Raw genomic sequence first — 11,764 nt, 5'->3', positions numbered from 1 at the left:
AATTGTTGGCTCAAGCTGAACGTAATGATATGACATACAATATGAACATATTAGGAATGTGGGCGTGATTAAAAAAAACGTCTGTTGCCTAGGAAATCCAAAAATTTACTTTGGCCAATTCTTCTAAAAATAACATTGACCTGTTCGTCACCCCCAGACGACCAAAAAATAAAATGGTTGCTATGGAGATAAACCAACAGAAAACAAGACAAAAAACGTCCATTTTGAAAAAACGGCTCATTTTCTTCATGAATTTGTCACATGTCTGGGTTTGTGAAAAACCGCAGAGCTGAGGTTGAGTTTCTTCGTGTCTTAGAAATTCCTGTTTTTGGCAAACGGCAGCCGACACACATGATGAGACCTGTTCACCTTGAGGGCCCCCCCCCCTCATCAAGCTGGTGTTGATAGTGTACACAGAGGAAAGCGGTCGTGACGAGGCGTGGTCGCCCTCAAACCCCTACGGGGCAGGAAGTGACGGCTGACGCTGTGATTTGGCTGCTGGGACACTTTGGAAGGGAAGAAGTGACATTTAGTCTGAGCTCTCAGGCTTTTCCTTCACCGCCTCTGCAGTCCCAGCTGCTGATTCTAACTCTGGGAGGGCGAGACAAAAGTTCTCAGGACGTGTCTGATCACGTCTGGAGCGCCGCGAAAACGGCCGTTACAGGTTCAAGTCCTCCTTTGTTTTTTTCCCAAAAAACATGCGAGCACAGAGCTCGCCACGGGAGAAAGGAAAAGTGAGAAAGTGCTGAGCAAACACAAAACAGAGGCCTCACAGGAGCGCAGACAGCCTGGACGGGGAGAAACCGTTACAGATCCGTTTAAAAGGAACATTTCACTAGAACGTTCTAATAAAATGAAATTCAAAGAGATTAAATATCCTCCTAGTCCTCCTGCTCCAACAGAACTAACCAGAAGTCTTTGAAAATAAACTAATATTTATTCTGAATAAAACTCAGAAACTTGCATTGAGGTTTCAGTTTTTGTGTGTGTTTTTTTTTGTCTTTTTAGATTTTAGTTGATCTTTCAGTTATTATAGACCTCACCTGTGGAGCGGCCTCCCAGCATGCCTCAGTAGTATCTAGCTTTTAAATGAAATATAGGAACTTATTGATATTTTAACTATTTATGTTCTCTATTCATCAGTTAAATATATTAATATGTATATACGTTTATTTTTTTTACTATTTTTTTTATTTCTTTATTCACTTTTACCATTTTATTTGTCTGTTATCCACTTGTTTGTTTTTTGTTGTTGTTGTTCTTTTAAATATAATTTAATTTTATTCCTTCTCCATCTTATTTGTAACTCCAGTGTCTTTTTAGATCAGACCTGGGGGGGGGGGGTCCTGTGGTAGTGTTTTCTGTAAACTTGGGGGGGGGGGGTCCCTGATGTGGACACGTCCCCAAAACATCGTTTCCCCTCTTCAGGACATAGCCAGGTCTCTACATTCTATCATTTTATCATTCTTGTAATAATGGTGTGTGTCGATGTGTGTGAGTGTGTGTGTGTGTGGGGGGGGGGGGGGCGGCATTGTGCAGGTTTTAAACCAAACTTTTGTCTGTCTGGTCCTTTTGTTTTTAAATTGTTTTAAAGCACTTTGAGTGACCCGAGTTGTAAAAGTGCTTTATAAATAAAGCTTGATTTGATTTGAAGACAACTCGTTGGTTTGTGTGTTTTTTTAATAATTAACGTCTGTGTTTTTCCCTCAGATTCGCCTGAACCTCATTTCCTCCTCCGGTTCCTCCTGCTCTGGGCTCCAGCTGCAGCTGAGTCATGTTTGGCCTTCAGATGATGCAGCGTTTCTGCTCCGTCGCCGCTCCAACCTCGCCTCATCAGCATGACCAAAGTCCGGACGTTTACGTCCAAACAGGCTCCACCTGCAGGAGCTCAGAGCTGGTTTGGAACCGCCAACCAGATCTGGAAAAAAGCTCACGTCAACTAGAGTGTGCAGCTGTGAGTCAGGACTGAGAAAATGCATCAAAACGTTACAATCATGCGTGAGTTAAAGATAAAACGATCACACAAACATCCATATGGAGGGCCGAAAACGCACCAAAAATAAGATTCAAAAACTTCCATAAATCCATGAAAAAGTGTCAAATCTCAATAAAATGTGGGACCAGATCTTCTTCAGTGTCTTTCTGTTCAAGGTGAGGATAAATGTAGTCCTGGATTCAACGCTGAATGTTTCCGTGATCATTTGGAGCCAATCCTGTTTAAGGTTTAAGGTTTTTGACGGACGTGAGATACTTTTCTGATGAGGCGACGTTCATGGAAGGGAACCTGGAAGGAGCTCAGCAGTTTGCTTTCAACTTTCAGTGAAAAGGATTTCAGAGTCAGAAGAAGATCTGATGTTTAACTACAGTCCATTAACCCCCCCACACACACACACAGGTCCAGGACACCCACTGAGTTAAGCTGCAGGCAGATATGAAAGTGAGCTGAACAAAGCCGTGTGTGTTTGTGTGTGAGTGTGTGTGACACAGATGAAATGACTGCATTGTTTGTGCAGTAATGACTGTTTTAGGGAGCCGGCGGTGCTGGGAATTGCAGGTTTGAGGGCTGTGATGGCAGCAGAGGCGACCCGGTGAGGCGAGGAGAGGTCTGGACCCGGGCTTCCGCCAGCGCGTGCCCTTCAGCGGGGCCCTTCAGCGGGGCCCTGACCGGGACCTTCAGGGGGGCCCTGACCGGGACCTTCAGGGGGCCCCTGACCGGGACCTTCAGCGGGTGCCTGACCGGGACCTTCAGCGGGGCCCTTCAGCGGGGCCCTGACCGGGACCTTCAGGGGGGCCCTGACCGGGACCTTCAGCGGGTGCCTGACCGGGACCTTCAGCGGGCGCACAAAAAGACGGAAAATCCAGGCTGTGCATTAGCGGGTCGTCTTCCAGCACACACCGCTGTTTTCACTTCAAACAAAGCGTTGCTTGTAGAAACACGGGTCTCTTCCTCTCTGTAGGTCACACATGTTCACATTTGAAAGCACACGCAGGGCGGTTTTTTAGTCTGCCAGGTTCAACCCTTGTGCTATCCTATGACCCCTCCCCTTCCATTGACGTGTTCTCCTACCATGACAAAGGTGGATGAAGGTGGAAAGATTTCATGTAATCCATGGACACCAGTGAAGATCACAAATCATTGAAGAAAAAAGGTTCAGAGCACTGTCTAGTGGGTCTAAATGACCCAACTCCCAAAGTTAAAGACCCTAGGATAGCACAAGGGTTACAGAAAGTGATCCAGTGATTTATTCAGGACCGGCTCCTCCAAATCAGAGGGGGAAGCGGATCAAACCGTCCAGAAAAAGGCCTGCATTTACAGCAGCTGCTCACTAGGGGGAGGTGTTGCCCAAAATGAACGCAAACCCGGACAAAATATAAGTAGAAAAGAAGAATGTTGTCTCTACATAACCTTCCTACCAACCAGTTTTACTCAATCTGTAACGGATACTCGATATGTAACGGCTTACAGCTCAGCGGCCTTGTGGTAGAGTGTCCGCCCTGTGACTGGAAGGCATTGAGTTCAAATCCACGTGGGGCCATACCAAAATGGGACAGAGCTCCTCCCTGCTTGACACTCAACGTTGAGGTGTTGAATTGGGGAGGTTTAACCACCAAATGGTTCCTGAGTGTGGCTGTGTCTGCAGCTCGCCGCTCCCCCAGGGGATGGGAGCACAGACAATAGGACTTTAACTCTAACTTCAGTAGCATTTCCCTCCTTTGCCCCGTCCAAGCTATTTTAAGCGGGGAACTCCGTGATCACACAAATGTTTCCTCAACAAGGGAGAGAAAAAGTTTGGCCAAATGCAAAACTCACCGTAAACAATGTCTTTGAGCTAGCAGAGTTCCTGAAGCGTCGTCAGTGTCGGTATCTTTGTACCGAAATAAAAACGGAAGAAAACCTTTTGGGCTGTGGAGATCGGGTAGACCCCGCCGTCCGTCCAGTTTTGCACATGCTCAGTAAGGATCGTGCAGTCCTGATCCCTAACCTGTTTTTTTTTCCTTTTTGGTCAACAGTCAAATTAACGTTTTTAACATTATAAACAATTGAAGAAGATATTATTGTTATTTACATCCGAAATATATTCTGACTGTAAAAAGCTTTAGCAGAAGAAGATGTATTTTTGGACATGCAGTTTTTATTTTATTAAATGTTATTTTTGGTTAGCTCCCTTTGGATGGTTAATGGCTTATACTTATATGGCGATTTCTACCTTCTTTTGAAGGCCCAAAGTGCTTTACAGTCACAGTCCCATTCACCCATGCACACACACACACACACACACACACACACACACACACACACACACATTCACACACTGATGGCGGTGCTGAACACTGGTGCCAACCTCCCACCAGAGGCAAGGTGGGGTTCAGTGTCTTGCCCAGAGACCCTTTGACACATGGGTGTGCAAGGCGGGAATCGAGCCTGCAATATTACGATCCCGGGTCGACCGCACTACCGCTGCACCACAGCCGCCCCGTAGATCATCTGTTGTCGTCGGTTTGTGTTCACACTGAAGTGAGCCGCACCAGAGTGGATCTGGAACGCTCCATGTCAGGGGCTTGAGATGGGGGGGTGGGGGGTGGGGGGTGAGGTGAGGTCGACTGCAGAGTCCAGGTGAGCCTGCACACCTGCAGCAGGACCGGACCAGATCGGGTGCTGAGACCAGATCCCTGATCAGCACAGGTGAGTCCATTTACCTGAAGGAGCGGGTTTCTGAAACCTCTGACTGAGGGGCGGGGGGAGGGGGGGCTGAATGATTACCCTCAGAGACACTTGGGGAGGGGGGGGGGTTGAGCTTCTGAAAGGTGTCTGTGTGTGTGTGTGTGTGTGGGGGGTTATAATGCCCCCCCCCCCCCAAAAAATAATCCCTTTAAACTCATTAGTGCATGGTTGTAGGTGAGGATGCCCCTCCCCCTCCGAACCGCACGGCCTGCCCCCCCCCACCCCACCCCACTTATCCTTATGTTTCTATATGCTCTTCGCTCCTTCTCCTGACGTCAGAGAGACGCACGCCCTCCCAGCGCCGTGATTGGCCGTGGGAGCCGCGGCCGGCCAGTCAGCTCGGGTGGGCGGAGTCACCTTCGGAGCGCTGATAAAGACGAGCGGCGGAGCAGCGTGATCCCGGTGCCCCTGCCACGAGCCTGGACTAGCGCGCCGATCCACGGAGGACACGAGTCAGCATGTCTGGGAACAAGGACGATGGCGGCTGGAAGAAGTTCGTGTGGGACTCCGACAAGGGGGAGTTCATGGGCCGGACCGGCGGCAGCTGGTGTAAGTCTACGACCCCCCCCACGCACGCAAACGCCCCCGCCCGGAGAGCGCGTGCGGCTCGTGTTTCGTGCCACCTGTTTGATTTGACTTTGCCGCAGTCAGGGTCTGGCGCGCGCCTGCGCACACTGAACTGAGAAGCGCTCGCGCTTTTTTTTCTCGCTCAGCTGTTGTTGTGTCTCTACGCGGAGACGCGGGGCGCACGCGCCGCGAGGCGGCCGTCCCGTTCCTGTTCGCGGCGCGCGCCGTGAAGGGGTTAAAACTGCATCACGGTCCAAGGTGAGCGAAGGTGACGGGCCCACTCGCGAAGAGCCATCGACCCGTGTCCACGCCTGGTCACGTGCCGCCGTAATAAAAGGAACAATACAACTCATTAACTCGCGCGACCTTTCTTCTCCTGTTCCTCCGCAGCGGCACTGCGCATGTGCGGGGCTGCACTTCAGGGGCTGCTGCCTTGGAGTGGAACACCTGGGTGGGCCGCCTCCAGGTGTCCTTTTGGAAGGTCACTTGGAGGTGAGGAGGGGGGTGGGGCGCGTGGTCGCCCACCTGAGCGGAGCACAGCTGTCCACGTGCTGGCTGTCAGTTTGACATTGTCCTGGAACATCTGTGAGAACCGGAGCCCCCTCCCTCACAAAGCCCCTTCACGTCCAGCAGATGTGGTTCATGGCGGCGCTGCGGCTTTAGATCATGTCTGTTCTGCAGCCCCCCCCCCTCCCCCCAGCAGCTCTGCAGGTGTAGTGTCACCTGGTCCTGACGGTTTAATGTTTAAGACAATGGTCGTAAAGTTTTTTATGGATGCTGCCTCTCCGGCGTTGCGTAACGTTTTTTTTTTATCAGACGTTGCCCAACAGACCCGCCTCCCTCTTCAGGACCTGTTTATGGTAAACACGGCCGCTTTCCGTCCATTTTCAGGACAGATAGTGGCGATGACCTTGCAGATATGGCGTGTATGATGACGTTTGCACAGCACTATTGACCCATTGTGTTTCTGTTCCCTCCAGTCAAAATCACGCTCTTCTATGTGGTCTTCTTTGGCTGCCTGGCCGGAGTCTTCGTCGGCACCATCCAGGTCATGCTGCTCACCCTGAATGACTTCAAGCCCACCTGGCAGGACCGAGTGGCGCCCCCTGGTAAGACCGACCGCACGCTCTCTGGAATGGGTTTGTTTACAAAACAGGAGTTCTGTAGGTTGAGCCCGGCAACCCGAACCAACGTGGGGTTTAAACGTCTGAGAGGATCGAGTGAACAGTCTAAAACTGGAGGCAAACGGCCGCAGAGAGGACGGGTTTCAGTAACCGTATCCCCCGGGTGCAGGATCAGACGTTTCCTCTCTGCTGACGCTATGGATCCTTTTTCAGCGGTCTGACGGAGAATGGAAACGTGGATCCTGTCGGGCTGCTGTGCAATCGCCGAAATCGGACACCCGGTTCTGATTATGCTGTGTCACAGAATCTGGACGTTCTGTGCGTCCCAGCTGTGGAACTGCATGAAGGTTGCTGCGAAGGTCGTCCAAATGACCCCCCACGAATGAATATGCTAGTGGTTTACTGACCATGTGTTGTTTTCAACAACACATGTCAGACAACACTGTTTGTGGCCTTTGCCCACCTGTGGGAACCACCTGGATTCTATGGTGGGCGGGGCCTTGCTCTGCTGACAGTCCAATCGCTGTTCAGCCGCCATGAAGAAACAACTTTCCCACTAATTGGACTAACACATCTATGCCGATGACCACAGTCCTTTCAAGAAAGATCAGTTTTATGGGTTTATACAGTTTTTGAACCTTCATCTTGGTGCGTCTGTACTCTGGTTCCATTAAGGACTTTTAAAGTTATCGGTACTGAACGTTTTCTGGCTATAATCCTCCATCAGCTGACGTAGGTTTGTGTCCTCCGATTTTATCCAGATTTTCTGATTGTGGTATTTAAGTCATTGGCGCTACAAAAAAGAATCCCCCAGAATGCTTTGATGTTACAGACGTGTTGTTCTTTTACTTGAACGTCATATTAAGATGACGTTATGTATTTATTTTTTTTATTTTTTTATGTTTCCTCTGTGATCCGGAAAGTATCACCGCCTGATTTGAATCCGCTTCATTGAACTGTTGTCCTTGCAGGCCTTTCGCACACCCCAAAGTTGGACAAAGCCGAGGTTTCCTACAGCATCAAGGGTATTGAGACTTACCTTCCTTTCACCAAAACTCTGAGGGAGTTTGTGTCCCAGTATGACGACAGCAAACAGTTGGACGCATCCAAGTTTGAGAACTGCCCAGGTAAGTAGAGCTTTAAATGCGTTTCCTGGTGTCTGGAAGACCTGAATCGTAACCCCAATCTGCTCCTGCTTCCAGCTGAACCCGCAGACTACAAGGAGCGAGGTACACTGGATGACAACGCTGGTGTTAGGAAAGCGTGTCGCTTCTCGAGGACCCTGCTCGGCCCCTGTTCCGGTTTAGAGGATGAAACCTTTGGTTTCAAAGACGGCAAACCGTGTGTCATTGTGAAGCTTAACAGGATTGTCAACTTTCGTCCAAGGGTAAGTTTGGTTTGTATTCCGGTGGTCCAGGAGGTCACCCTACAGGTTTCTGTTTGGTAGTTGTCTCAGAGGGTCTCTAACGTGCCTCTTGTGTCCAGCCTCCCTCCTCCAACGACAGCATCCCTGAAGAGGCTTGGCCAAAGGTGCAGCCCAATCTGATCCCCCTCTTCTGCACCAACAAGGTACCCCGCTTCACTGCTCCCGTCACCGTCCCGTCTCCCCCTGGGGTCGGGTATTATTTTCTCAACGCTCACGTTTGTCTTCACAGCGAGAGGAGGACGCTGATAAAATCGGGGAGATCAAGTACTACGGCATAAACGGCGGCTTCCCGCTGCAGTACTACCCGTACTACGGGAAGCGGCTGCACCCTCATTACCTGCAGCCCCTGGTGGCGGTGCAGTTCACCAACCTGACCCAGAACATGGAACTGCGCATCGAGTGCAAAGTGTTTGGGGACAACATCGACTACAACGAGAAGGACCGCTACCAGGGACGCTTTGACCTGAAGATCCAGATCAACAGTGTATGATAGCGGCGCCTCCCTGACGCCCCCCACCTCACATCCCAGCAGTAGACATCAGTGAGGGGTTGTCACGGTTTCGTACATCACAACTAGTCTTGAATGAAACCCCGTCCGGGGGCCCGTCATATACCACATTCATCAGTAGCTTCAACACCTCCTCCAAGCCTTAGGCAAAAGTTTAGAGCAAAATTAGCAATATAGGCCCAACGGCATATTTATTTAGCTGCAAATTACTTTCCCACAAGCCACAGGACAGCGTGCGGCGGGGTGTCCCACCGCTGTCTCCTGCTTTGCCTCCTCCCGTCTCAAGCTTCAGCGCTTTGTGTGCTTGCCTCCGGAATGATGCGCACTCCTGTTAACGCTGCGAGGAAACGGCTACACTCCAGGAAGCGTTTGTTTGTTCGTTCTTTCTTTGGTTAATCACTGAAATGTGTGAAGGGTTTTCTCTGTTTCCTGCCTTTTTAATCTTCGCCTTGAATGTAGACCGGCGCGTTCAGCCTGCCGGACGCTCGGTCCCGTTTTAGGAGGCGACGGTGCTGTCGTATGTTTTTGACTTCTTTTATTTAGTTTTGCTGGGTTTCTCTCAGCGTCGTGGTGTACCTGAATGTTGTAACCATCTGAAGACGGTGGAAGAATTTTATATTTATGCAGATGTACATTTTGTTTCTTTGCAGAATATTGTAATGTATAAATGCAATACCAAAGTGAGTCGAAGAGCGTCTAGTAAAAAGCAATGCAGTACTCCGAAAGTGCTCGAGCGTCTTGCCTCGTCAATGGTTACCTTTGGATCCCTGCCTGACGTAGTTAGTAGACTGAACTAGTGACCTGTAGGTGAACTCGGACAGAGCTCCCGATTTGTAGACCATCTGTGAAAATACCACGTGGGAGATCCCGATGATGGAAGATGCTCAACCTTTAAATCTTAAGACCTTTCATCCGTTCACACCTTTGTCATTTCATCAAAGATGGAAACGAATAAAGATAAAGTGAACCTTAAACTCTTGTCTGGTTTCATTTGCAGTAACAAAGATGACCTTTGTGACCTTCTAGACTAAAACTTTGTTTTATCTTTTGTTTTGTTGTGGTACTCAAAAGGAAACCTAGAAATAGGAAAAATGAAAACATAATGACTTCAGGGTTTTCTTCAGCCCCTGGAAGGTTTGATCAAAGGTTATTTGAACGTCTTATCATTGAACATCAAAGGAGTTGATGTGCTTTGATAATGTGCCTCACAAACTTGTGTCAAACAATTGTCCTGTTTTAAGTTTACGAGAATTTAAGACTCAAACCTTTGCCTGTGACACACAGCCACGATGTACATTTTAGCAATTTCCACATATGAAATGTTAGTCTTTCGTGATCCATGCGTGGTGATTCTTAAGTGTTTCTTGCGTTTGTTATCCATCGATGTGCACAGATGCCCCGTCGGGGGTTTCAGCCGGTGGGTCTTGACGTGAATTTGGTTTTGACTACATCCCAATCCATCTGTTCCGGGGTCACAGGGTTCCTGAAACCTGTTCAGGCTACTGTGGGGCAAAGGCGGGGTACCCCCTGGGCAGGTCCCAAGTGTGTCGCTGGCCGGGTTTTGACAGAGGATTGTAGCTTGTTTACATTCAGACTAACTCACCTCAAAGACCTCACTGATCCACACCTTCCAAACAGAGTTCTTCATTAGGGTTATTGTTCCATGATCTTCCTGAACGTGTAAAAGAGGCGGAGCTTTCAGATTTAAGGTCTCTTTTCTAAAGACACCTGAAACACCCAAAAGCACCTCCAACTGTGAGATTTCCTTTACTGACCAGTACATCTGCCTACGGTTCTGCTGAGGTTTTTTTTCTCCCGTTTGTCCCTTTAGAAGTTTCTCTATTTTAACCCTTGTGCTATCCTAGGAGCTTTAATATTGGGAGTTGGGTCATCTAGACCCACTAGACCAGGGGTGGGCAAACTACGGCCCGCGGGCTGGATCCGGCCCGCCTCCATGTTTGGTCCGGCCCACTGAACAACATCAGAGACCCATGTATGTTTGTTTGTTTGTTTTTTTAATCTGCCCACATGATCAAGAACATGACATTTTCTTCCTCCTTCTGCAGTCTGAGCTCCAACCTGAAAGCCTCTCAAATCTGTCAAACAGAACAGAAGACAGTCTTCCCTTTCTACATCACAGTTCATCTTTCCCGGTTTAGCTCATTCTTTTAGAGCGATTCTGCTGCTTTCTTTAAACAGCACCCTGTTCTGTGTCCTGATTGGCTGGAGACCCTGTCAATCAATCTCCTCAGTCTGTGCAGTGTCTCCTGTACAGAAACGTGGATCTCTTCAGATCAGAAATCTGTGATCCATCAGATCTTTGTATTCATTCTAAGATCCTGGATCTGATTTCCAGGAAGGTTTGAGAATTTAAACAAGAGAAAAGGAGAAAATGTTCATGTCTGTCAGAGAAAAGTGTAGAAAGTGGTCAGTGAGGAGTTTTACTGCCATAAACTTCTGGAATCATTCTCCGTGGATTTCACTGATCACAGTTATTTTTAGAACTTAACTCCTGCAATAAACGAGAGAACTCTGTACTGGTGGAAAGGAAACACAAATATATGATTATCTGCAGCAGAAGACAGAGAAATGTGCTTTTCATTATTACTGGATGAGAAACTGTGAGACACGTGATGAGCTCAAAGTCTCTGTGGAATTATGACGGGAAAGGATCCATTGTTTATTTAATTATTTATTTAAAATGTATCAGTATATTCTTCCTGACTTTTTGTCTTTAAAAATCATAGTGTTATTTGTTTTATTTCATAAATAATGTTATTCATTTTATTAAAAGGATCATGAATGAATAAAACTTTATTCATATAGTATTTTACATCTCCTTGAAGGAACCAAAGGACTAAACAATAAAAAAAAAAAGATCTAAAATGGGAACAAAAGTTTTAAACTAGAAACTCTAGAACATTCTGTTTCAGAATATAATTTACAATCCAAATGTTTTCATCTACATTCCATGTTATATCATTCTCACTCCATGCATCTGCTCCTGGTCCGGCCCTTCTATCCAATTTTAGAACCCAATGTGGCCCCCCGAGTTAAAATAATTGCCCAGCCCTGCACTAGACAGTGCTCTGAACCTTTTTTCTTGAATGATTTGTGATCTTCACTGGTGTCCATGGATTACATGAAATCTTTCCACCTTTATCCACCTTTGTCATGGTAGGGAGAACACGTCAATGTAAGGGTGGGGTCATCTAAGATAGCACAAGCCATAATCCCCTCAACTAACCCCTGTAGGGTGTCTGGAAGGGAGATACTGGGTCCCACTTTTGGAGCCTTGGCCTGGATTTGAACTCTCAACCTTCCAATCACAGAGTGGACACTCTACCACAAGGCCACTGAGCTGGCTTTGAGCTGGACAACCCTGGAACAGACCGTCATTGTTTTAGTGGTTGTCA

The 11,764-nt window shown here is 48.0% G+C and overlaps 1 protein-coding gene across 2 annotated transcripts; it reads left to right on the top strand.

Moving 5' to 3' along the window:
* The first annotated feature begins 5,043 nt into the window (after nucleotides 1–5,043).
* Nucleotides 5,044–9,322, top strand: atp1b1b (ATPase Na+/K+ transporting subunit beta 1b). Of its 2 annotated transcripts, none has more exons than XM_023961674.2 (6): nucleotides 5,044–5,272; nucleotides 6,271–6,399; nucleotides 7,386–7,541; nucleotides 7,617–7,801; nucleotides 7,900–7,983; nucleotides 8,070–9,322. In XM_023961674.2, exons 1-6 carry the CDS (start codon nucleotides 5,182–5,184, stop codon nucleotides 8,328–8,330), a joined length of 906 nt encoding a protein of 301 aa, XP_023817442.1. In that variant the 5' UTR covers nucleotides 5,044–5,181; the 3' UTR covers nucleotides 8,331–9,322. The 2 variants fall into 2 exon arrangements, with proteins under 2 accessions (XP_023817442.1, XP_078795911.1); XM_078939785.1 differs by lacking the exon at nucleotides 5,044–5,272 and adding an exon at nucleotides 5,543–6,150.
* Nucleotides 9,323–11,764: the final 2,442 nt, after the last annotated feature.

Source organism: Oryzias latipes, chromosome 2, assembly GCF_053564925.1.
Source record: "Oryzias latipes strain Hd-rR chromosome 2, Olatipes_Hd-rR_3.1".
NCBI lineage: Eukaryota > Metazoa > Chordata > Actinopteri > Beloniformes > Adrianichthyidae > Oryzias > Oryzias latipes.
This window is presented reverse-complemented; position numbering and strand designations above follow the sequence as displayed.

What these genes read in the sequence shown, in the direction of transcription:
- atp1b1b (XM_023961674.2), top strand. Translation starts at nt 5,182, where the DNA reads ATGTCTGGGAACAAGGACGATGGCGGCTGGAAGAAGTTCGTGTGGGAC. An exon ending in CAAGTTTGAGAACTGCCCAG is followed by an intron (nt 7,542 to 7,616) that starts GTAAGTAGAGCT and finishes TCCTGCTTCCAG; the next exon opens with CTGAACCCGCAGACTACAAG. An exon ending in TTGTCAACTTTCGTCCAAGG is followed by an intron (nt 7,802 to 7,899) that starts GTAAGTTTGGTT and finishes TCTTGTGTCCAG; the next exon opens with CCTCCCTCCTCCAACGACAG.